General features: G+C 61.5%; 1 protein-coding gene across 3 annotated transcripts; it reads left to right on the top strand.

Moving 5' to 3' along the window:
• Positions 1-297: 297 nt before the first annotated feature.
• On the top strand, positions 298-23,990 carry ZBTB7A (zinc finger and BTB domain containing 7A). 3 transcript variants are annotated; one of them, XM_033197690.1, is made up of 3 exons: positions 298-720; positions 12,783-14,059; positions 20,118-23,990. In XM_033197690.1, exons 2-3 carry the CDS (start codon positions 12,798-12,800, stop codon positions 20,608-20,610), a joined length of 1,755 nt encoding a protein of 584 aa, XP_033053581.1. In that variant the 5' UTR covers positions 298-720; positions 12,783-12,797; the 3' UTR covers positions 20,611-23,990. The 3 variants fall into 3 exon arrangements, with proteins under 3 accessions (XP_033053581.1, XP_033053578.1, XP_033053579.1); XM_033197687.1 differs by lacking the exon at positions 298-720 and adding an exon at positions 744-1,177; XM_033197688.1 differs by lacking the exon at positions 298-720 and adding an exon at positions 1,970-2,427.
• Positions 23,991-25,338: the final 1,348 nt, after the last annotated feature.

Consider the following 25,338-nt stretch of genomic DNA (forward strand, 5'->3'; position numbering starts at 1 on the left):
CGGACAGGGGAAAAAAAAAGAAAGAGCTGGGCCAACGCCTCCCCACTTCCCACCTCCGCCCCTCGCGAGTCATGCAGACCCCCTTGTGCCAAGGAGCAGCCCGCGCGGACCCAGGCGTCCAGGGTCCGGTCCCCGTCCCGCCCCGCGGCCCGCAGCCGGGTGGGGGAACTCGCGAAGCCGGGAAAACAACCGCCCTCCCCGCCCCTCGCCAACCCCTTCCCCCGATGACGCCCCTAGCGCAGCGGGGTGGAGGCGACTCCTTTATATAATCGCGGGAGGGCAGGTTGGTGGTTTCATTTAGGGACCCGGGAGCCCCGCGGACCCGAGCCGTCCTTGGCAAGGCCACCCCTCAGGGTCCCCGGCGCGGCAAGTCCCACTGAGGCCCGGGGAGGCCCAGCATCTGGCCTGCGGGGGGGGGCCTACCGCCTCGCCCCCCACCCACCCCCGGCAGCCCGGGCCGCGCGACCCACACGCCCGCGTCGCTCCTCGCTGTGCGCACCGCGCTCCCCGCCCCCGCTGCCATCCTGCCACGCCCCGGGCGTCGGGGGCACAGCCCGCGCCCCCCCGCACCCCGCCCCTGCGCAGAGGCTGGGGGCCTGTTTATCTGGAGGCCCCTACCCCCCCCTCCACCCCGGGGGGCCCGCTCCCCCCGCGCCCCGGGGAGCTCTGGGGCCAGATAAGCTGGCAAGCTGGCACGGCGCCGCGCGGCGGGGCGGAGAGGTCAGAGGCGGGGGGGCGCGCCGGGGCGGGCCGGACCCCCCCCCACTTGACAAAACCTAATAACAGCCCGGTCTCCCCGGCGCAGCGGGCGAAGCCCCACGGGAGGGCAGAGACGTGGCAAGAGGGGACCTGCCGAGCCTGTTCTGGCCTCCGAGGCCGGGCTGGGGGGGGGCGGGCTGGGCGTGGGGGGGCCGGCGGCTGCGGCACCTTTAAGACAAGGGAGGACCCCTCTTGCCCTCGGAGAAACCAGGAAGGGAGTCGCGAGCATCATACGGGGCTTTGGCTGTACTGTACAGTTACTGTAGGGGCAGTGACGCCGCCGCCGCCGCGCGAGGGAGCGACCAGGGCAGCGCGACGCGGGCAGAGCGAGCGCCGCGGACCCCGGAGGCGAGCGGCCGAGGGAGCCCAGTCCCAACTCCGGGCCCCGGCCCCGCGCGCCCCGGCCCGGCCCCGCGAGGTAAGTCAGCGCCCGGCGCGGCCCGCGGCACGGAGTGCAGGGCGGGGACGAGCGGGGGTCGCTGCGCCCACCGCTGCCCCCTCGGGAAGGGGAGATCCAGGGGGCCGGGGACGTTCCCCCAAGTTTCAGAGGAGGGGGTGGTTGGCAGCTGCCCGGAGGCTGGAGGCGCCCTGGATCCCGAGCGCGGGGAGGGGGTGCCGCCCGGGAAGGGGAGATTGGGGGCTAAGTGCATGGGCTTGTGCGCCAGCCCCCCCCAACCCGGGTGCATGGCTTTTCGGGGCTCCCAGGCGCGCGGGGAGCGGGGGAGGGGAAGCAGGGCTGCATTGAGGGTGGGGGGAGCCGGCGTGGGGAGATAGGGGGGCGCGTCGCCTGCTAAGTTTCCAGCTGAAGACGAGGGGCGCTCTCGCCCCCCGGGGGCCTATTCGGTGCTGCGTGCATACGTTGGAGTTGGCCAGGATTGAGCTCCATGGGGGATGGGGGGGAGGGGGGCTGAAAAAACAGGGAGGGGGGCTTTGGAAAGGAGGGGGAAGGGGTGGGGTGTTCGGGTGGGCGGGCGGGACCGCGGGGACCTCTGGGCGTCGTAGTCCCCCCGCCGTTTGCAGCCGGCAGGTGGCAAGCGGCTTGGACTACAAGTCCCAGGGTGCCCCGCGCCGGCAGCCCGCCGCGGCCCGCGGGTAGGGGCGGTGCGGAGGAGGGGCGGTGAGCGGCAGGCTGGAGAGCCAATGGGCGAGGGCCGATCGCGCGGCGCGGCGCTGGGGCGGGGCCAGCCGGCCCGGGGGCGGGGCCTGGAGCCGGGCTCCCCTCGCCGGGGGCCGGTGGCGGTCCCGGCTTCCGGCTGCGCGGCCCGCGGGCCGGCCCCCTCCCCGCCCCGGGGCCCCTCCCCGCCTGGTTGTGTAACCGTCCCCAGCCCCCCTCCCTCGGCCCCCCGCCCGTGGGGGGGGTCACCCTCCCCGCGCTCCCCGGGGAGGGCGGCGGCCCGGGCGGCCGCGCGGTGCAGGCGAGCCCGGGGATGCGCGGCCTAGCGCAGGCCGGGCCCGGGCGTGGGGGAGGCGGGCGGGCGGACCCAGATCCGGGGTAATTTGCATCGCCCTCCCCCCAGCCCGGGTGGGGATTGGCCGCCGGCGGCGGGGGGTGGCGCGGGGCCAGGCTCACTGCCGCCTCCCGGCCCCTCGGAGGGAGCCAGCCCAGCCGCAGCCGCCGCCACCGCCGCCGCCGGGGCCGGGCCCCCTCGCCGCTGCCCCGGGAAGGAGGTAGGAGCCCCCCGCGCGGGCGAGGCGGCGGGGGCCCGCGGGCCGAGCGGGGGCCGCGCGCTGCGGCCAGGGCGGGGGAGGGGGCCGCTTCCTGCCCCCGCCCGGGCCTGACTCAGCCCCGGGTGGGGGGCCCGGCCTGGCCCCTCGCCCTGCCCGGACGGCCGTCCGGCTCCGACCCGTGGGAGGGGGCGGAGAGAGCACCCCAGTCCCCGCCGTCCGCGCCCCCAAAGCGCGTGACCCCGTCTCCTCTGGCCCGGACCCCCCCTCCTTCCCCTTGACGCCACCACCACGTGCGAAGCCTGAGCCCGGGCAGGGGAGGGGGGAGCTGGTGGGATCCGGCCCCCTCCCTCCCGCTCCCTACCTCCCGGGCGGGAGACCCAGTCCCCCCGGGCCTGGGAGCCTGGCCGGGGGCTGCGCCGAGCGCAGGAGCGGGTGCCCCCCCAGGGCCCGGGCCTCTGCGGGTTCTGGGAGGCGCTGCCCGGGCTGGCTGGCGGGGGCGCACGGTGGGCCGCGGCGGGAGGGTGCTGTCCACCGGGGCCCGGGCACCCAGTCGGCGCCCACTAAATGTTGGCGGAATGCAGCCAGGAGTTGGCGGCGAGGCGGGGGGAGGCAGCACCTCCTCTCCCCCCTAGCCAGGCGGCGGAAGTCACAGAGGTGCTGGTGCCCCTGCCACCCGCGGTACCCACCTGGCTCACCCATGGGTGGCGAGCTCGTTGGGCCCCCCCACCTCCCTGCCAGCTGCCTCCGGAGAGGGCGTCGGGATTCCGTGTCAGCCCCCCCACCCCAACCCCAGAACTGGACCAGGGCGTAACCCTGAGCGTGCCGCTCCCACACTGGGGGTGCCTCCCCACCACCGGCCGATCACTTCCTATTGGCAAGCTGGTCTGGGAGAGGTCCCGGGGAGGCCAGGCTGGGGCAGGGGCTCAGGCCAGGCCAGGCCTAGGCCCAGCCCTGCTGCTGCGGGAGCCTGAGGGCTTCAGGCCGGGGGCGTTTGTCCCCGAGGGCCACCCCCCACGGGGCCCCGAGAGCACCTATGGCGAGGCCGGGGCCTCTGTTTACCACCAGCCATCGCTGTGGAGACAGAGCCTGGGGGAGAAGGGGGGGCAGGAGCCGGCCGCTGTAAAAGCGAAGTCTAAGGAAGGAAAGAAGAGCCAACCGGGACAGTGACATTTTAATCCGTGGGTCGGTCCGGGGGGTATTTATTATTCAGTTCCGATTGGCTGCGTGATGGCCAGTCAGCACCCGGGTCCGGGCGGGCAGCCACGCATCGGCAGAGGCCCGCGGGCGGCCGCAGGCGGTGGATGGGTCCTTTGCTCTGTGCGGGAGACTGAGGCCCGGCCGAGGCAGAGCACAGTCTGGGGCCTGGTGGGAAAGGTTCCTGGGGTGATCACAGTCCCTGCTGGGTTTTTTTGTTTGTTTGTTTGTTTGTTTTCTTCCCTTGAGTCCCTCTGACCTATAGCTGGGTCCACCTGGTGGCAGATCCCCATTGCCATAGGAGGAGGAAACTGAGGCCAGGAGGGGAGGTCGCATGTGAGCTTGGAAACTCCGGAGGTTAGAGCAAGCCTCGGAGCAGGTGCTGGTGCTGGGCAGGGGAGACTGAGGTGTAAGGGGAAGCAGAGAGCGGCCCAAGGTCACCCAGGTGGAGTCAGAGCTGCCCCCTGTGCACCATCCTTCCAGCTCGGGGCCTGTCCAAAGTCTCCTCCCTCCGTGTGGTGGCCGAGGGGCGCCTGCCCACCTGTCTTTGAGCAGGGCCAGAGGTTGGCAGTAGAGGCTCAACTGCAGGCACCTGCCTGCAAATGGAGCGTCACCGACACAGGCTTATTAAACCCTGTGTCCGAAGATGACATTGAGGCTCAGAGAGGGCCAGCATGGCTCCCAAGGTCACACAGCACGAGCCACAGCCCTCTCGCCTCCCTGCCTCACCAGGCAGGCCCTTGCTGGCGCACGTGCATACGAGGCCCCTCTCCAGTCCTGCCGAGCAAGGCTCTGGGTTTTACGACCAGAGGAGACCGAGGTCACCTCACCAGAGCCTGCCCTCCGCAGCCCAGATGCTCCAAGGAGGGCTCCTGGGGTTGGAATGCCGGCACACTTGCTCTGCGACATTGGACGAGCCCCGTGACCCCTGCAGCCGGGGTGCACTGTGTGCATGGGACGGAGGAGGGTCCCCCAGCTGGTGCCTGCAAAGTCACCCGTGTTGTCTTTTCTCCTCTGTGGCGGAAACTCCCAGTCAGCTCAGGGCATGGCAGAGACCTGAGTGTGGGGGGTGGGTCAGAGCTGCGTGAGACACCTGCCCCCTTACCTGTCACCTGCCAGACCATAAACCGCCCTGCGGTAGCCCTGGGCAACAAGGACCAGAGGAACGAGCTTGGGTGGGGGTGAGCATGGTCCAATCCCAGCCCAGCCCTTGGGCCTACCCCGGGCAGTCACCCCCCCTCTGCCAGCCTCAGTCTTCCCATCGGTACAGTGGGGAGATGGTCGTCAGCCCTAGAGGGTTCGCTTACTGGGGCCTTGGGAATGTTTGTTGAGCGACTGCTGTGCACTGTGTCAGGCCGGTGGGGAGCTGTCTTGAGAGCTGTAGGGGCAGAGGCCCCTCCCTGTGCGGCCCATGTCAGCTGGACTCCAGCCTTGCCCCGGGCTCCCTTGCAAGGCGACTCTGAGGGTATGAGAATAAGCCGTCCTTCCTCTCAGCCCCCAGGGTAGGGGGATTTTATCTCCTGCTGGTATCCGGGGGCCAGGAAAGGGGATGAAAGGAGCTGTGGGAGGACTAGTCAGGCAGGCCGGAGCCAGACGGACGGCCTCAAATTCCAGTTCTGCTGTGTGACCCTGGCCAAGCTGCTCCCCCTCTCTGATCCCATTCCCCATCTGCAAAATGGGGCACGGACACAGATCCTGCCTTCCAGCGCTGTGGGCGCCGGCGCATACCGTGGGTCTCTGGGGCGATTATTGAGGCCCAGCCTCCCCCAGCTACTCGGAGGAGCGGCTCTGGCCCTTGGGCCCCCAGCACCGAATCCAGAGCCCCAAAGCGCAGAAGGCGCCCCTCAGAGAATCCGGCGCTCGGGAGGAGCGTGGCCAAAGGACCGGCCCCTCCATCTGTCCCCCCAGCAGGCTGTGGACGGCCACTCAGTGGAAGTGTCGCCACCCACGCCTTTCTGGTTTGACTGGAAAACAAGCCCCATCCCACCTATCAGGATGCCTGAGAGAAGGATCCGGCCGGATTCTGCAGGCCGCTGGCCTCCCAGGCTGAGCCTTCCACCTGCTCAGGAGAGGGTGGGGGTGGGGCAGGTATCTCCAGGTGACGAGCAGGCCTCCCTCAGGGGAGGGAGCGAGAGGTCACCCCGGCCTCTCACAGGCATCTCGGCTAAGCAGGTGCAGCCTGGGCTGATGGCAGGGTGGACAAGGACGGGCTTCTGAAAGTCTGGCCTTGCTTGCCCCCCGTGACGGGAGGCTCAGCCCCTCCACTGTCAAGTTGTGAAGCTTTCTCTTGGAACCTGGGCTCGGGCTGCAGTCTGGGCTTCCTGGCCCATGACACCTCAGAGTGTGGGAACAGGGTGGGCCTCAGTCCCACCCATGAGTTGGGCGTCAGATAGGATCCCTCTGGCCTCCTCATCGCTGCCCCCATCCCCGCCATCACACTTCCCACTGGGCCCCCGCCGCCTTCCTGCCTCTGGCCCTTTAAGTCCCGGGCAGGAAGCCCCTCCCCATTTAGGGCAATAAATGGACACGTAAAATGGCCGAGGGCCTGTTTGCTCCATGTCTGGCCCAGAGGGAGGCTTGCGGGCGAGGGCAGGCGGGCAGGGGGCGGGCTGGCAGCTGTCAGCCACCCCAGGCCGTTGGTGCCCCCCGATCGGGACACTGCATTCCTGTCCCATTAAACCCAGGCCGAGGACTGGGCCAGGCGGGGCTTGGCACCAGGTCAGGGCGGGGTTACCCGTCGGGACTAACCTTGCAACACAGGCCTCTGGGCGGGGAGGGGGCGGGGGCTGCCGGGTGCGGGCCTGGCAGCCGCACCTGCACACCAGGCTTGCAATGTGACCTTGGGCTGGCCGCCCACCCTCTCTGGGCCTGGTTTCCCCTTCCAGCTTCCTCCTCAGACCCCACCACTCACTCCCTTGGTAGGTGAGGAGGGGACTGAATTCCCGGAATAGCATTCAGGAGCAAAGTTCCCATCCATGAGGGGTGGTGAACGGCCTGGCGATGTGTTTTGGGGACTGGCTGTGGCGCGCAGTAGGTCCCTGGGCTAAGTTTGCTGAATGGATGTGAGCGGGGAGCCTGACCACAGTGGGGGGCCCCTTTCTACTGTCACGACCCCCATCCCCCAGGAGAGAGGCTCAGAGAGGTCTCGCATCTTGCCCAAGGTCACACAGCGTGGAGGTGGGGAACCGAGGCTTGAACCCGAGCTGTTCTGTGCAGCACGTAGGAGGGGTGAGAGGTCCCTTTGGCCTCGTTCTCTGCTCTCCCTGGGCAGAGGGTTGGTTGGGGGCCCTGAGCCCCTCATTAGACAGCCCCCTGCTCCAGGAAGTGGCCTTGGGGAAGGTGGCGGGTGGCAGTTACCTGCCTAGCCCTCACCTTGTCATGTGACCTTGGGGAGGCCCCTGGCTCCCACACCCTGCACTAGCGATGCAGCCTCCTCTCAGCCGGTCCCCCTTCCCCTGTCGCCCGCCTCCAGGCCTCAGTTCCTGATGTTCCCTGTGCTGGGATGCCTGTCTCGGGATGCTGGGGTCCTTCCTGGGCGACACCTGCTACTCCCTGAGCCGTGTCAGGGAGCTTCTGCGCTCACGGCCCATCCCCAGCAGAACTGGGAGTGGCAGCCGCCCAGGTCAGAGGGCTGCTGTGTGACCTCGACTGGACCACCTCACCTCTCTGAGCCTCTCAGGGACCTGGGAAGACGAAGTGAAGGTGCCCAGTTAGTTTGGGAGCACAGAGGAGGCCAAAATGCGGCCTGGGTGTCGTGGCTCTTGACAGACACTACAGCAAGTGACCCTTAGGTTAGACGGGAGGTGGGACTGGTAGGCTGCACCGCCCCCTAGTTCTGAGTATGCCCTGAAGCCAGCTGGGCGGGCCCGGGCGTGGGCTGTCTCTGGTTTATCCAGCAGTTTGCTGCGCCCCTACTGTGCGCCGCCCTCCCTGGGAGTGGCCCAGCGGGAGGAGGGCGCCCCACCTCCAGCCCAGGAGGGGCCTGCCAGGGCCTGCCCCTCGGCCGCCGAGTCAGCACCGAGCAGCCCCGGAAATCCCACGGAGGCCAGCGCGGGGGAGGAGTTGTGATGAAAGATGGGGCCCCGGGTGGGTGTGGGCCGAGCCCAGGGGACCCTGGCCGGCAGGGGTGGGAACCTGGCTGGCGTGCGGCCGGGGCTTCCCGGAGGAGGGGATGAAACCGCCACCTCCGGAGGCATGTGTGTCGGGCGCACAGTGGGGCTTCAGCACTTGGGGACTTTCTATTGCCAAGACTTTGCAGCCCCCCTGAGGGTGCTCTGCCTGGGCCCGGCCTCCCCCTTTCTCGTCAGGGAGGGAAGGTCTTCGGCCTTTTCCTTAGGGGAGGCCTCCAGGAGGCCCAGGTGGGGGCAGTGGCGCAGGGCGTGGCCAGCAGGTGGCTTGTGTTCCTTGAATGAGGGCGTGGGTCAGTTGTCTCAGAGTGAGTTTAGTTTCCAGGGTAAGGGCAGGGCCTGAGTGGGTGGGGGGCCGGCCCCTCCATCATTTTCTGGCCCCCAGCCCCTGGGAGTCAGCCCTGCCAGGTATCCTTAGGCTGCAGGCCTCTCTGGGCCCCGGTGTTCTCATCTGTAAAACGTGGCCATGGTCCTCTCATGGGGGCTTTCCTTGGCTGACATCACCCGGGGCCTGACTGCTTCGAAGGAGGGCCTCAGTGATATTTAGGGGGGAATAGGGGCCCAAGACAGGGTCCCAGGCTGGAGAGGGCAGAGACTGGGACCCCCGGACCCAACCTGGAGATGGAGTCTTCACACTGGTGAGGTCTCCGGGAGGTGGCTCAGCCACCTGGATTATTTTGGGCCCATCCTCCAGGACCCAGGAAAGATACCTCCCAGCCACTCCACAGCAGGGGCCTTGGTCACCTGAGGGGAAGAGTGGCCCAGCAGGCCCGGGGTGGCCATCTTGGGGCGTTGGTGGCCTGGGTCAGAGGTCTGCCCCATGCAGGGGTGGGCAGGAGGGCCCGGGCCCGTCTGATCCGGAGCTCCATCTGCTCACGCACTCCCCGCGGCCCGGGGCCAGACGGCAGATGGTGGCAGGGGGTGGACACCACCGAAGGGGGCTCCTCAGAGGCTTCCTAGGACCGAGCCTTGGGTGGGGTCGCCCCCCTCCTGCCCTCCCTGCTCCCAGCAGCCACATCTGAGCCCACCGCCCCACCGCAGGCCTTGGAGTGGACGGGGGCGCTGAGCAGCTGGGCCCTGGGCCGAGGCTGGAAGGAGGGAAGGAAGGCGGGTGGAGGGGCCTGGGGAGCGTGGTGGCACTGAGCAAGCTCACAAAGGCCTCTGTGTCGCCCGGCAGCTCAGGCCTCGCGCTGAGGGCCCCGGGCTTTGGGTCCGGCTGGACCGACACCGTGCCTCCCTCGTGGGGCCTGGCTCAAGCCCGTCAGCGTCAGAGCCTGCCTGGGCTGCCGGGCTGGGGGACAGGAGGGTCCGGTGGCCTGGAGGAGGCTGTGAAAGGCCCGGCTCAGGCCCTCTCCCCAGGGGCCTTGCCCAGAGGCTCTGGCCCCAGAGCCACCGGCCGGCCTGGAGGAATGTGAGCTGTGCTGGGTGACTTGGGGCAGCCGGGGGCTCCCAGGAGAGGGCGGAGGGGTGGGGACAGGGGCCAGAGGGTTGCACAAGCTCTGAGTGGGTGGATGAGTCACAGCCCAGGGGAAGGCGGAAAAAAGGGAGGGGGAGAAAGGGGTGGGACAGACACAGTCCCCCCAGGGCCCGGCGCTGCCCGAAACCTCTGCCCATTTGACAGATAGGGCGACTGAGGCCCAGAGAGGGCCAAGGCCTTACCTGAGACTGAACAGCTCAGCTGGGGCGGCTGAGAGTTGAGGAGGGGCTGCCAGGCAGGCCTGTGGGCAGGCAGGAGGTGGATAGGGGTTCCCCCAGCTCCCTGCTCTTCCGGGGCTACAGCCTGGTCTCTGTTACTCACAGCTGGGGCTGAGCCCTGTGCTGGGGGATCTGAGGGGCAGGAAGGGGTTTAGCCTGCAGAGTCACTGGCCCTGCCCGGACGGGGCACACCCACGATGGCCTTGACCTCGTCTGGGTTTCGGCACTGGGTCCCTGTGCCTGGGCTGCCACACCCCTTCCTGCTGACTCAGAGCCCCCTGAAAAGAACCAGGCCCCACCAGGAGGCAGGAGTCAGGGTTGGGGAGGTCAAGGGGTCGGCTCTTAGGTCCACTCCCGGTTTGAGTTCGGGTGCAACTGTGTCCTCATGGTGGGGCTTCGGGCAAGGGGCCTCAGCCCACGATGGAGTGGGTGTTGCTGGTGGGGTTCGGGTGGAACTGGCGGGAAGTAGATGTTAGGTGGTGGTGTTGTTGTTGTGGGTTTTTTTTTTTTTTTGAGACGGAGTCTCGCTCTGTCACTAGACTGGAGTGCTGTGGCGCAATCTAGGTGGCTCACTGCAGCCTCTACCTCCCGGGTTCAAGTGATTTTCCTGCCTCAGCCTCCCGAGTAGTTGGGACTATAGGCGTGAGCCACCACGCCCAGCTAATTTTTTGTTAGAGATGGGGTTTCACCATATTGCCCAGGATGGTCTCGATCTCTTGAGCTTGTGATCCACCCGCCTTGGCCTCTCAAAGTGCTAGGATCACAAGCGTGAACCACCGCTTCCGGCCAAAGTAGATGTTTTGTAAAGGTCACTGCATGGCCTCCCCTCTGTATCGGCCGAAGCTCATGCTCAGACCAATAGGAAAACGGCTCAAATCAGGGCACTTTTCTCGAGCACCTACTGTGTGCTCCCATAGCACCTTGGAGTGCCCTTTCCTTATTTATTTATTTATTTATTTATCCAAGAAGGAGTTTCACTCTTGTTGTCCAGGCTGGAGTACAATGGCGCAACCTCCGCCTCCCAGGTTCAAGCGATTCTCCTGCCTCAGCCTCCCAAGTAGCTGGGATTACAGGCATGTGCCACCACGCCCGGCTAATTTTGTATTTTTAGTAGAGACGAGGTTTCCCCATGTTGGTCAGGCTGGTCTTGAACTCCCGACCTTATGTGATCCCCCCACCTTGGCCTCACAAAGTGCTGGGATTACAGGTGTGAGCCACAGCGCCCAGTCCTTTTTTTTTTAATTTATTTTTATTTTTTTTGAGATGGAGTCTTGCTCTGTTGTCCAGGCTGGAGTGCAGTGGCTCCATCCAGGCTCACCGCAACCTCTGCCTCCCGGGTTCAAGTGATTCTTCTGCCTCAGCCTCCTACTCGAGTAGCTGGCATTACAGGCACGCGCCACCACGCCTAGCTGATTTTTTTTTTTTCTTTTTTTAAGATGGAGTCTCGCTGTGTGGCCCAGGCAGGAGTGCAGTGGTATAGTCTTGGCTTACTGCACCCTCCATCTCCCGGGTTCAAACGATTCTCCCGCCTCAGCCTCCTGAGTAGCTGGGATTACAGGCGCGTGCCACCATGCCCATCTATTTTTGTATTTTTAGTAGAGATGGGGTTTCACTATGTTAGCCAGGATGGTCTTGATCTCCTGACCTGGTGATCCGCCCGCATCGGCCTCCCAAAGTGCTGGGATTACAGGTGTGAGCCACCGCACCCAGCCTAATTTTTGTATTTTTATTAGAGACAGGGTTTCACCATGTTGGCCAGGCTGTTTGCTGGTCTTGAACTCCTGACCTCAAGTGATCTGCCCACCTCACCTTCCCAAAAATGCTGGAATTACAGGTGTGAGCAGTGAGCCCGGCCTCAAAGTCCCCTTTCAACAGGCATTCCCGGGGGTCTTCCTGGGAGGGGTGGTGCCAGTGTGCCTGTGACACTTAAGCGCCCAGTGTGGGTTTTGCCGGCATAATCTCACGCTGATGAGACAGAACAGGGCATCTGACTGCTCTTGGGCACAGCTGGGGAAACTGAGGCTGGTGGGGGGCGGGACACCTGACTGTCCTCATGCACAGCTGGGGAAATTGAGGCTAGAGGCAGGACATCTGGCCGCCTTTGTGTACAGATGGGAAACAGGCTGGGAGTGGGACACCTGATTGCCTTCCTGTACAGCTGGGGAAACTGAGGCTGGAGACAGGACATCTGACTGCTTTTGTGCACAGCGGGGGAGACAGGCTGGGGGAGGCGGGACATCTGACCATTCTCATGCACATCTGGGGAAACAGGCTAGAGAATAGGACATTTGACTGCCCTTGGGAACTGCTGGGTAAACTGAGGCTGGGGAGCCAGGACATCTGGCTATCTTCATGCACAGATGGAAAACTGAGTCTTGGCCGGGCGCAGTGACTCATGCCTGTAATCTTAGCACCTTGGGAGGCAGGGGCGGTTGGATATTTGAGGCCAGGGTTTTTTGTTTTGTTTTGTTTTGTTTTTCTTTTTTATTTTGAGACGGAGTCTCGCTTTGTCGCCCAGGCTGGAGTGCAGTGGCACCATCTCGGCTCACTGCAAGCTCTGCCTCCTGGGTTCACACCATTCTCCTGCCTCAGCCTCCATGTAGCTGGGACTACAGGCACACACCACCACGCCCGGCTAATTTTTTGTATTTTTAGTAGAGATGGGGTTTCACCGTGTTAGCCAGGATGGTCTCGATCTCCTGACCTCGTGATCCGCCTGTCTCAGCCTCCCAAAGTGCTGGGATTACAGGCGTGAGACTCCACACCCGGCGTTTTGTTTTTCTTGAGAGGGAGTCTCGCTTGTCGCCCAGGCTGGAGTGCAGTGGTGCGATCTCGGCTCACTGGTTCATGCCATTCTCCTGCCTCATCCTCCGAGTAGCTGGGACTATAGGCCCCCGCCACCACACCCGGCTAATTTTGTGTATTTTTTAGTAGAGACGGGGTTTCACTGTGTTAGCCAGGATGGTCTTGATCTCCTGACCTCATGATTCGCCCTCCTCGGCCTCCCAAAGTGCTGGAATTATAGGCGTGAGCCACCCAGCCAGGCCGAGGCCAGGGTTTTGAGACCAGCCTGGCCAACATGATGAAAGCTCTTCTCTACTAAAGACACACCAAAAAAGAAAAGAGGCTGGAGGCAGGACATGTATCGCTTTGGTGCACAGCTGGGGAAGCTTGGGCTGGAAAGGCGTGACATCTGACTGCCTTTACGTGCAGGTGGGAATCCGAGGGTGGGGAAGCAGGGTGGAGCGCTGCTTCTCAAGGGCCTCGGGCCCTCGTCAGTGGGCATAGGAACCCCCGCACCCCTACTCACGAGCGCCCTCTTCCTCCCCACTGCTGCAGGTCTCGGCGCGGAAGATGGCCGGCGGCGTGGACGGCCCCATCGGGATCCCGTTCCCCGACCACAGCAGCGACATCCTGAGTGGGCTGAACGAGCAGCGGACGCAGGGCCTGCTGTGCGACGTGGTGATCCTGGTGGAGGGCCGCGAGTTCCCCACGCACCGCTCGGTGCTGGCCGCCTGCAGCCAGTACTTCAAGAAGCTGTTCACGTCGGGCGCGGTGGTGGACCAGCAGAACGTGTACGAGATCGACTTCGTCAGCGCCGAGGCACTCACCGCGCTCATGGACTTCGCCTACACGGCCACGCTCACCGTCAGCACGGCCAACGTGGGTGACATCCTCAGCGCCGCCCGCCTGCTGGAGATCCCCGCCGTGAGCCACGTGTGCGCCGACCTCCTGGACCGGCAGATCCTGGCGGCCGACGCGGGCGCCGACGCCGGGCAGCTGGACCTTGTAGATCAAATTGATCAGCGCAACCTCCTCCGCGCCAAGGAGTACCTCGAGTTCTTCCAGAGCAACCCCATGAACAGCCTGCCCCCCGCGGCCGCCGCCGCCGCTGCCAGCTTCCCGTGGTCCGCCTTCGGGGCGTCCGATGATGACCTGGATGCCACCAAGGAGGCCGTGGCCGCCGCTGTGGCCGCCGTGGCCGCGGGCGATTGCAACGGCTTAGACTTCTATGGGCCGGGCCCCCCGGCCGAGCGACCCCCGACGGGGGACGGGGACGAGGGCGACAGCAACCCGGGTCTGTGGCCGGAGCGGGATGAGGACGCCCCCGCCGGGGGTCTCTTTCCGCCGCCGGTGGCCCCGCCGGCCGCCACGCAGAACGGCCACTACGGCCGGGGCGGAGAGGAGGAGGCCGCCTCGCTGTCGGAGGCGGCCCCCGAGCCGGGCGACTCTCCGGGCTTCCTGTCGGGAGCAGCCGAGGGCGAGGACGGGGACGGGCCCGACGTGGACGGGCTGGCGGCCAGCACGCTGCTGCAGCAGATGATGTCCTCGGTGGGCCGGGCGGGGGCCGCGGCGGGGGACAGCGACGACGAGTCGCGGGCCGACGACAAGGGCGTCATGGACTACTACCTGAAGTACTTCAGCGGCGCGCACGACGGCGACGTCTACCCGGCCTGGTCGCAGAAGGTGGAGAAGAAGATCCGAGCCAAGGCCTTCCAGAAGTGCCCCATTTGCGAGAAGGTCATCCAGGGCGCCGGCAAGCTGCCGCGGCACATCCGCACCCACACGGGCGAGAAGCCCTACGAGTGCAACATCTGCAAGGTCCGCTTCACCAGGTGAGCTGCCGCCGCGGGGGAGGCGCCGCCCTGCTCCCTGCCCCGGCATCGGCCCCTCGCAGTGCCCTCCGCGCTCTCTCCCTGCACCGCACGCACACATGCACGCAGACGCACAGACACACACACGCACACAGAGACACCCACGCGTGCCACGTACACAGACGCACACAAGACACACAGACATGCAGATACACATATGCACATACACACAGACACATGCATGCCACGTACACAGACATGTGCACGCGCAGACACGCACGCGGATACAGGCATGCCAGGTACACATCCAGACACAGGCAGACACACGCACATACACATGCACACGCACATGCATGCCACTTGCACATGCACAGACGCACACGCACACATGCACTACACGTGCACACGCACACATGCACGGACGCACATGCGTACACATGCTACACAGACACATGCAGACACATGCACACCACTTGCACATAGAAGCATGCACGCAGACACATGCACACAGACATGTACATGCACAGACATACACACACATATGTGCAGACATTGCAAACATGCACCCACAGACATACATGCACACACACGCACACAGACACACCCCACCTCTTGGGCCCAAAGCCACCGCTTCCCTAACCCACGTGCCTGTTAACAACAACCTAGACCAGGCCCTGCCCTTGTGTGTGGACATCCCAGTGGGTGACAGCGCAGGCCAGACATAAGATGACAGCCACGTCATATGCAAAGCGTGCCGGACAGGGTTGAGCTGTGGGAGGTGGGCGGGAAGGTACAGTCGCTCTTCCTCCCTGGAGGGCTGGTTCTTCTCTTCTGCGCTTTTGGATTTTTTTCTTTTTCTGCTTTGGGAGAGGGTGACAGAACCTCAGGCTTAGGGAGGGAGAGCCCAGGCTGTTGAGCGGTGTCTGAGTTTCCCTTGAGCCTGGGTAATTTGCTTCAATCAGCCAACATTTATGAAGCATCTGCTGGTGCCAGGCCTGTTCTAGGCGCCGGGGACAGGCCTTGCTGGAACCCGAAGGAGCTGTAGGAAAGGGCGTTCCAGGCAGAGGGAACAGCCAGTGAGGCCAGCTCAGCTTGAAAGATCACCTTGCCCCTGTGGGAGCCACAGGGCTTGGTCCCTAAACAGCAGGAGTTCAAGGCCAGGTCGGGGCAGTTTGCGATTTGGTCTCAGGAGTCCAGAGGTGGCTGGCTAGGCCTCGTAGATCCCCACGGCTGTAGCGGTGGGGGCAGGGGGCTGACAGGCAGGGACCTGGCCAGGCTGGGTGACTCAGCACCACCCCCTGCCCCCCGCCTGCCCTGGGGTTCCCCCAGCCACGCCCACCGAGGCTGAAGAAAGAGGCCATTGTCCCAGCTTCCCAGCCGCACCCCATGGGGACAGGAACTGGTACTGACCCCTCCCCAGCACCTCGGCCCCCTCCCCAGCAGGCCAGGAGAGGAGGGTGCGGCCTGGACTCCGGCGCCCAGGAGTGCCAGGCAGGGGGCAAAGGGCACTTTGGGAGGCAGGCAGTGTAGCTGGTGGCTTGCCCCTCCTTGGTGAGGTTGGGGTACTGGAGGTCTTGGGGTGACTCTTCTTCCTCCAGGCAGGGTTCACTGTGGGTTCGTTTCTGAGCTCAGGAAGAGCAGCTTGGTGGGGTGCAGAGAACCGGGGTCTGCAGAGGGGACCGGGCTGAGCGAAGGTGGTGACTCCCGCCCTGCCTCCCTGGCCACAGGCCACAGGCCACAGACCTGGTTTCATTCTGACTCGGGCACTGCTGGCTATCCCACCCAACCCAGGGCTGATCCCCTCAGTCAGGGAAACTGAGGCTTAGAGAGGGACAATTGTTGAGGCCTCTTCCACCCCAATTTAGACCCACCTGCTTCCTCTTTTCCCCCACCCTGTGCCCGGATCCCCCCTCCCCAGGGCACCAGCACCCCCACCCTCCAAAAGCCCGGGAGCCCAAGGCCCCTCTGAGTCACAGCAGGGCGTTGAGTAAGTGGGGCCTGTGGTGGCCGGGGCTATAATTACCCAGGCTGGGGCTCGGGGTGATGAAACTAGGGATACCTCCGCCCCCACCCCACCTCTGTGTGGCCCTCTAGCCTGCTGTGCAGCCCCAGGCAAGTCTCTTCATCTCTCTGGGCCTCCCAGGCTCATCTGGGGAGTCTCTGTACAGTTCTAGAAAAACCTAGTGGCTGCCATCCCCTCTGTGACCCCGGCCCTGTGCCAGATCTGGGCACGGCAGCCTGGAGACCTCTCCGTGGGCTTTGCAGAAGGTGATCAGTAAACCAGAGGCCTGGAGGTTGGTAACAGACCTGTTAGGCCAGGGTTCTGTTAGCAAGTTACCATGTTCTGTTGGCTTCAGTGGGGCAGCAAGGCTAGAGATAAGGTAGGGATCTGGTTGCAGAGCCAGGCCTTGACCCTCAGGGCAACAGAGCCAAGGAGGGGTTAAAGTTAGGGACACCAGCTCTGTAGCTGGTCCCAGAAGAAGGGACTTAGGGCTGGAGGAACCCAGAGGGGAGCCAGGTCTTTGGGAATTAGGAAAGATAGAGGGGCATTCAAGGTAGGGCTTTGAGGATGAATAGGAGTTTGCCAGTCCCCACACTAAAGAAGTCCTCAGTCTGTTGAGTGTGACAAGGAAGAAAGTAGCTTTTTTCAAAAGTAGCTCAGATGTGGGGCGCAATAGGCAGCAGCAAGGAACAGGTCAGATTCTAGCCAGGGCTCTTAAGACCCAGGGCTCCCTCCTGCCCTCTGGATCCCAGGAAAGAGTACACTTTATTATTATGGATTGGCATCACGCAGTGGGAATAGGCAAGACACCTACTTTTTTTTTTTTGAGATGAGTCTTGCTCTGTCGCACAGGCTGGAGTGCAGTGGCGCGATCTCAGCTCACTGCAACCTCCACCTCCCAGGTTCAAGTGATTCTCCTGCCTCATCCTCCCAAGTAGCTGGGATTACAGGTGCCCACCACCACGCCCAGCTAATTTTTTTTTTTTTTGTATTTTTAGTAGAGACGGGGTTTCACCATGTTGGCCAGGCTGGTCTCGAACTCCTGACCTCAGATGATCTGCCTGCCTCAGCCTCCCAAAGTGCTGGGGTTATAGGCATGAGACACAACGCCTGGCCAGCAAGCCACCTACATATTTTTACATTTTCTGACAACCCCGTTCAAAGAAAAGTCAAAGGGAGTTGGTAAAAGTGACTTGAAACATTTTACCTAACGCAGTAGATGCATTTCCATGTGTAGTCAATATGCAGGATCCTCAGTGAGCAATTTTACATCACCTTTTGCATATCAAGTCTTCAGAAGCTGGGGTGCCTTTTGCACTTCCAGCACACATCAGTTCAGAGTGGCCACATTCCAAGGGTTCAGGAGCCACCTAGGCCACAGGCACCCCAGGGCTGATATGGTGACTGCCTTTGTAGGCTAAAGGCGCCAGGCTGAGCTGGGTCCACACTGCCTCTGTGGGGCGAGATGGGTAGGGAGGGGCCCTCGAGTCACAGCCAACCCCTGCTATCTCCAGGCTCATGGTCCAGTCAGGAAGACAGAGGAGAAATAAGGAAATCAATAGAAGGAAGAGAGACTAGCCAGGTGCAGGGGCTCACGCCTGTAATCCCAGCACTTTGAGAAGCCATGGCAGGCGGATCACTTGAGGTCAGGAGTTCAAGACTAGCCCAGCCAACATGGTGAAAACCCTGTCTCTATTAAAAATAGAAAAATCGGCCGGGCGCGGTGGCTCAAGCCTGTAATCCCAGCACTTTGGGAGGCCGAGACGGGCGGATCACAAGGTCAGGAGATCGAGACCATCCTGGCTAACACGGTGAAACCCCGTCTCTACTAAAAATACAAAAAACTAGCCGGGCGAGGTGGCGGGCGCCTGTAGTCCCAGCTACTCGGGAGGCTGAGGCAGGAGAATGGCGTGAACCCAGGAGGCGGAGCTTGTAGTGAGCTGAGATCCAGCCACTGCACTCCAGCCTGGGCGACAGAGCGAGACTCTGGCTCAAAAAAAAAAAAAAAAAAAAAAAAAAAAAAAAAAAAAAAAAAAAAAATAGAAAAATCGGCCGGGCGCGGTGGCTCAAGCCTGTAATCCCAGCACTTTGGGAGGCCGAGACGGGCGGATCACGAGGTCAGGAGATCGAGACCATCCTGGCTAACACGGTGAAACCCCGTCTCTACTAAAAATACAAAAACTAGCCGGGCGAGGTGGCGGGCGCCTGTAGTCCCAGCTACTCAGGAGGCTGAGGCAGGAGAATGGCGTAAACCCAGGAGGCGGAGCTTGCAGTGAGCTGAGATCTGGCCACTGCACTCCAGTCCGGGCGACAGAGCGAGACTCCGCCTCAAAAAAAAAAAAAAAAAAAGAAAAATCAGCCAGGTGTGGTGGCTCACGCCTGTAATCCTAGCATTTTGGGAGGCCAAGGCGGGTGGATCACCTGCGGTCAGAAGTTCAAGACCAGCCTGGCCAACATGGTGAAACCCCATCTCTACTAAAAATGCAAAAATGAGCCAGGTGTGGTGGCAGGGGCCTGTAATCCCGGCTAGGCAAGAGAATTGCTTGAACCCGAGACACGGAGGTTGCAGTGAGCCGAGATCACACCACTGCGCTCCAGCCTGGAAGATAGAGCGAGACTCAGTCTCAAAAAAAAAAAAAAAAGAGTCAGATGATGATGGCAGGAGGATAGAGACAGGGCTAGGGAAGGAGGTGACGTTTGAGCCCAAATTTGACTGTGAAGATCCAGGAGGATAAAAGAAAGTGCCCCAGACAGTGGGAACAGCACCTGCAAAGGCCCCAGGTAGCTTACGCTTTGCATGTCAGGGTGGAGCCCAGATAGGGGAGTGACGCTGAAGTGAGGGGAGAGTGGGCAGTCCTGGGTGCCATGGGGTGGGGACTCGGTTACTAGGGTGACCAACTGCCCCACTTTGTCCCAGACAGAGGGGTTTCCCAGGATGCAGGACTTGCAGTGCTAAAACCAGAACAGTTGGTCACCCTATCTGTCACCAAACACCTCGGCCACCGCCAGCCTCAAGAGGGCAGGGATGTTTGCCTGTCTTGTTCCCCGCGGTATTTTCAGCACCTGGAACAGGGCCTGGCCCTCAGCAGGCACTCGGCAAAGGTCTGTGGCATGAATGAAGGCACCAGGCACTGGCTGGCTTCGTCCTATACCTCAGGGGTAGGGGCAGGATGGAGTGGCAGAAGCCCGCTGTCTCCTTCTGCGGTAGGGAAGGGGGTTCAGGACGGGCACGGTGGCTCATACCTGTAATCCCAGAGCTTTGGGAGGCTGAGGCGAGAGGATCACTTGAGCCCAGGAGTTTGAGATTAGCCTGGGCAACATAGCTCGACCCCCATCTCTCAAACTTACATATATATATATATATATATGAGATGGTTTGAGCCCAGAAGTTCGAGTCTTCAGGGAACCGTGATCACGCCACTGCCCTCCTCCAGCCTGGGGGACAAAGCCAGACCCTGTCTCTCTCTTTTTTTTTTTTTTTTTTGGAGACAGTCTCGTTCTGTCACCGAGGCTGGAAGGCAGTGGCATGATCTTGGCTCACTGCAACCTCCACCTCCCAGGTTCAAGTGATCCTCCTGCCTCAGCTTTCCTAATAGCTGGGATTACAGGCGCCTGCCACCATGCCCGGCTAATTTTTTTTTTTTTTTTTTTTTTTTAGTGGAGACGGGGTTTCACCATGTTGATCAGGCTGGTCTCAAACTCCTGGCCTCAAGTGATCCGCCTTCCTCGGCCTCCCAAAGTGCTGGGATGACAGGCATGAGCCACCATGCCTGGCCTAGACCTTGTCTCTTAAAAAGTTAAAAAAGGAAAGGAAACTGGGTTCAGAGAGGCTTAGCATTTTCCCAAGGCCGCACAGCATGTGGGGTCCAAGCCCCTCTTCAGATGTTCAGAATGCGAAGTCGCCCCCATTCGTTCCGTGTTTCAAGGGACCGTCCCCATCGGGGCGCCGAAACCTCTGGTGCACGGTCCGTGTTCTGCCAGGGCGGTCCGGGGCCTGCCGCGTCCGTGTGGGTCCCTGGGCGGGGATCGGGGGTCCCCGGCCCCGCTGACCGTGCCCGCCCCGTGCCCCGTCCACAGGCAGGACAAGTTGAAGGTGCACATGCGGAAGCACACGGGCGAGAAGCCGTACCTGTGCCAGCAGTGCGGCGCCGCCTTTGCCCACAACTACGACCTGAAGAACCACATGCGCGTGCACACCGGCCTGCGCCCCTACCAGTGCGACAGCTGCTGCAAGACCTTCGTCCGCTCCGACCACCTGCACAGACACCTCAAGAAAGACGGCTGCAACGGTGTCCCCTCGCGCCGCGGCCGCAAGCCCCGCGTCCGGGGCGGGGGGCCCGACCCCAGCCCGGGGGCCACCGCGACCCCTGGCGCCCCCGCCCAGCCCAGCTCCCCCGACGCCCGGCGCAACGGCCAGGAGAAGCACTTTAAGGACGAGGACGAGGACGAGGACGTGGCCAGCCCCGACGGCTTGGGCCGGTTGAATGTAGCGGGCGCCGGTGGAGGAGGTGACAGCGGAGGTGGCCCCGGGGCCGCCACCGACGGTAACTTCACAGCCGGACTCGCCTAAAAACCAAAAAGAGAAAACAGAAACCCGAGAGAGAGAGAGAGACAGAGAGAGAGAAAAAAAATCACCCACCACCCCCCCAAAAACACAAAAAAAGAAAATCTATCTATATACAGATATCTATATCTATATATATATATACAGATATATATATATGACGCGTCACAGAATCTAGGGTAGCGCTTTCTCAGATTTCCCTCCTTTCTGACGTTTTTCTCCCTCCACAGAGGCCCCGGCCCTTCCTGGCTCCCCTTCCCCCCACCACCCCATCGCTGGGTTTCGGGGCTTGGTTTGGGGTTTTTTGTAGGACACAAGGAATCCGAGACCCCGCACAGCCCCCTGGGCACCCGGCATGGGGCCTGGGGCCCGATCCGAGGCCCTGGGCTGGGGTGAGGGTAGACGTGGGGGGGCTGGGGGGGTACTGGGGTGGGCTTTTAATTTCCTCCCCTCGCTGGTTTCTATGAGTCTTTCAGACAAGACCTTAAATGATTTCTGTCTGCTCTGAGCGGACGTTAAAATGGGCCCCCGTCCCCGATCCGCACCCTCCTTCCTCAGGGCACTTACTAAGGGAGGGGTCTCCCTCTCCATCTCCCCAATGGCCTCCCTGCCTCCAACCCTGCCTGCGGCCCCCTGCCCGCCCCACATCTCCTGGCCACTGAGACACAAACCTATTTATTTCTAGGCCTGGAGAAAGGAGATCGGACTGGGGTTCCCGGTGGGGCACCAGGATGGCTCCTGGGGGGGCTCCCGCCGCCTTCCTTCACGGCACTTACAACCGGCGGGACCCCCAGGGACCACCCCTCAGGGCGCCCCCCACCCCAGCCTGGTCCACCTAGACCCCCACGTTTGGAGATTCAAAACTTCTGTCTTCGTCCTCTCCCCCGAGCCCCCTCTCCCAAATTTTTAAAGCACTTTTTAGATTTTTTTTTCTCTTTCCTCCTTAAAAACAAAATTTATATATAGAGAGAGATATATATATATAAATAATATACTTTTCCTCAGAGGAGCAGGCAACAGTGTGGGATAAACAGAGTTATGATCAGAGGAACCCCAGGGTCTGGTGATGGCAGGGACAGGGGGAGAGAGAGAAAATCCACAAATTCCAATGTCACAAAAGCAATAAAACAAACTAGAAAAAAAAAGATTTTACAAAACGAAAGGAAGGAAAAAAAAAGGCAACCAACCACATTAGAAGTCTTGGCACTTTGTAACGGAACGGGTACTACACTTTATCTTAATTCTTAATTTAAAAACATGTTTACAAGTTACAACCAACTTCTATGAAAAGTTGAAAAGACAAAAAAAAAGCGAGCGAGAGAGAGAGCGAGAGAGAGAGCGAGAGCAGAAGAAATTCCTAAAAGTCGATTTATTTTTGTACAAAATAATAAAAAAAAAAACCCACCACAAACGTAGAATCCACTTCTGTTCCCCAAAAAGCGAGAAGGGGGGTTCAGGAGGAAGCCATCGCAGGGGACCTGGGAGACGCCCCGAGGTGTTTGTGCTTCACCCCCGGACGTCAGCCTCGAAGGCAGGACTGTGGGGTGTCCGTGCTGTGTTTCCCCCGCCCTCCCTTTCTGTCCCCTTTTTTTGGTTCTGACGTGAAGAGGTCTTAGTGCCCGCTAGACCTACAAAGGGCCGTCTCTGTCCACGGGGTCTCTCCTTCTTCCTCCCTAGCTCAGGGATGGGCCTTCCAGCCGGAGCACCCCGATCCCCACCCGGCCACCCCCCAATCCTCCAACACGCCTGTCCTCCCACATGGCCACCAAGGAGCTGGACCTTGGATGCGCCTGCCCTGTAGAGGTGGGTGACAGGGGCCCCCCACCTCCAGGGCCTTAGAACCACCCCCCCCACCCCAGGCACCCCTCTTTTTCTCAAAGGCACTGACTGTAATCCAGGGGGCTGGGACCTGCCTCCCCCCAACCTCTGGCTCCTACAAGGCCCGGTGTTGACCGAGCCACAGGCCACGGACAGGGGCCGGGGTTGGGGAGACTATGTCGCCAGATGCCAGGATGCCCTCACCCCTTTTGCATATGCAATGCCTAGCATGGGACCCTGAAAATAGACGCTCTGCTGCACTGAGACTTCTTGTCAATGCCCAACCAAGGGGGGTGTCTCCCTGCCCCCACCTCCCCATACCCCTTCTCTGTGACACACACATCTTCTCGTCTCTTTTTCTTTCATTTTTAAAGGGAAGCTTTTTAAGATGGCAATTTTCATATTGTTTCTACAGGATGGTTTTGGTTCCCTTCCCACCCCCCCTTAAGCCTGTCAGCCCCCTCCAAATGTCTCAGGATCCCCCCTCTCCCCTGGGGCTGGGTGACAGTACCCCGGCTGCGTTCACATCCCAGTGTCACAGGGCGAGCTGTTCTGGAGAGAAAAGCATCTGTCGTGGCTGAGCAGGGAGCTTGAACACCCAGGCCAGGGGCACCCCTCCCCAGCTCCCAGAGAGGCCCCCTGAGCGGGGAGCCCTCTTTCCACTTTACCCATCCATGCACCCCCTCGCAATAAAACCAACTCTAAAATCACAGCTGTCGTCCTGGCCAGTGGGGGCGACCGGACTTGGGGGGTGGAACCCTCTGGGACTTCCGTAGGGACAAGGGCTGCGGCCCACCGCGACACTTACACAGACCTCGGGGATTGCACTAAACCCTCGTTCCTAGCTCCGCACTCAGCTTCGCCTGTCCTGCCCGCCCACTTTGCCTTAACTGCCCGCCCGTCCTGGGGGCCACAGCCTCTGCATGGGCCCAGAGCCGGGACCCCCCCAGCCCAGCCCCGCCCCGCCCCGCCCTCCCCAGACTCCGCGCAATCACATACTGTATATAGACGTGAATCGATTTTATTTTTATTCTTTAAATTAAGGTCGTGATAAAGTGTTGCCAAAGATACCTGCTGAATTCTCGCGTTTCAGGAAACAAACAAACAAAAAATAATGATATTTGAGGAGGGTCGTGTTGACTCCATAAGAAAGGACACAGCTAAAAGCTTTTTTGTTTGGTTGTTTGGGGTTTTTTTGTGTTTTCTTTTTTTGGGGTGTTTTTTTTTTTTTTAACTGCCTGGTACAAAAAAAAAAAAAAAGAAAAAAAAGAAAAACAATGCGAAATTGTTATTTCCATTCTCATGGTGAAGTTGCGTGGACGTGTGTGCGCGTGTGTGCAAGAGAGCGGGAGTGAGGTCCAGGCTGGGGGCGGGGCTTCAGGCGGGGGCGCCCGGGGGGCCGGGGAGGGGGCCGGGCTGGAGCCCCCGTCTGCAGTGGCCCCCAGCCTGCGGGGCCCAGGAGAGAGAGAAGCATCTTTGCTACTAGCTGTTGCTGCTACCTGCCTCTGCCCCACGACGCCCCCCTGCCTTTTGAGATTAAGGAAAAAAAAAAAAAAAAGGCAAAAAAGTTTTTAAAAATGAAAAAAAAATTATAAACCAGTGAATGTAAAATGCCAGAGCAGGCCCAGCCTGGCACGGGTGTGGGCCTGCGGCCAGCCAGACTCGAGCGGGCGATACCAAAGTCTGCCCCCCACTGGGTGGTCTGCTCAGGAGACCCCCCCATTGTGGCCATGGAGTCTTGTCACTGTCTTTGTGCTTCCTTCCAAGGGGGGTCCCCCAGCCTCTTCCAGGGTCTTTCCCTGGAAGTGGGCGGCTGTGGGGAAGGTGGGGCACGGGGTTCTTTGCACAGTTCAGTCCCCGGGGCCGTGGCAGGAGCGGTCATCTCACAGGCGGTGACACTGAGGCAGGGGCCTCAGGGTGCCCCCTCCCTGGATGGGGACAGTCCAGGCAGCCAGAATGGTTGGAGGCGAGACAGAATGAAAGGAAAAACAGAAGAAAAAAAAAAACATTAAAAATCAACAAAAAAAAGCAAAAATCCTATTTTTTGAGAAAGAAAGATATTTATATTTGCAGTTTTATTTTAAAAAGTTATTTAAGTTGAAGTAGCCTTCCCGGAGGTGGGGGGGTGGGTGGCTGGCGCAGGACGGGTCAGGGGCCTGGAGGCTGGGGGGTGCCCCAGGAGCTACAACCTCAGAGTTAAGACTAGCTCGCGTTAAATACATAGATTTACAATGGGGGGGTGGGGGGACTGGGGCCAGGAGGTGGAGGGGGCTGGGGAGACCCCCATTCCTCGCCGGGGCTGCCTGGAGGCTGTGGACGAGGGTCTGATGCCCAGGTCCCGCCCCCCACCCCACCCCAGGCCCAGAATCGAGGTGCCTTGGACTTTGGAGGGGCCAGGCCTGGTTGAATGGGGGGCGGGGCGGCGCCCTCAGGATACAAAGCACAGATAGACATTCCAGAGACTGTATGTGAGAGTCTTTATAAAGTGTGGGAGATTTAAAACAAAACAAAAAAAACTGATAAAAATGCACTTTTTGGGAGTGGGGAGGGAGAAGCTTTAAAAGTAATAAACACAAAAACACAAAAGATGAAAAAAACAAAAAAATTCATTTTTCTTGTACATAAAAAAAAAAAAACCACTAAACGCAGCCTGTTACGACCGCTGCCGCCTCAGTCGCCTCATTTGATGTTCTCTGTGTTTTGTTCGGGGGAGGCTGGGGAGCGGGCATGGGGGGCTTGGGGGGGTCCCCTTTTCCCGCTTTTGGCCCTGAAGAGACTGGGTGGGTTGAGCGCCTCGTCCACACCACACCTTTGGACCCAGGGTGACTGGATCCTGGGTCTCAAGGAGAGAAGCCCCAGGTCCCTGACCCTTCCTGCTCTTCCTGTCCGGCCTCGGAAGCCAGGCCCATCTCTCTG

The sequence above is a fragment of the Trachypithecus francoisi genome, unplaced genomic scaffold (genome assembly GCF_009764315.1).
Source record: "Trachypithecus francoisi isolate TF-2019V2 unplaced genomic scaffold, Tfra_2.0 Lachesis_group5, whole genome shotgun sequence".
Lineage (NCBI taxonomy): Eukaryota > Metazoa > Chordata > Mammalia > Primates > Cercopithecidae > Trachypithecus > Trachypithecus francoisi.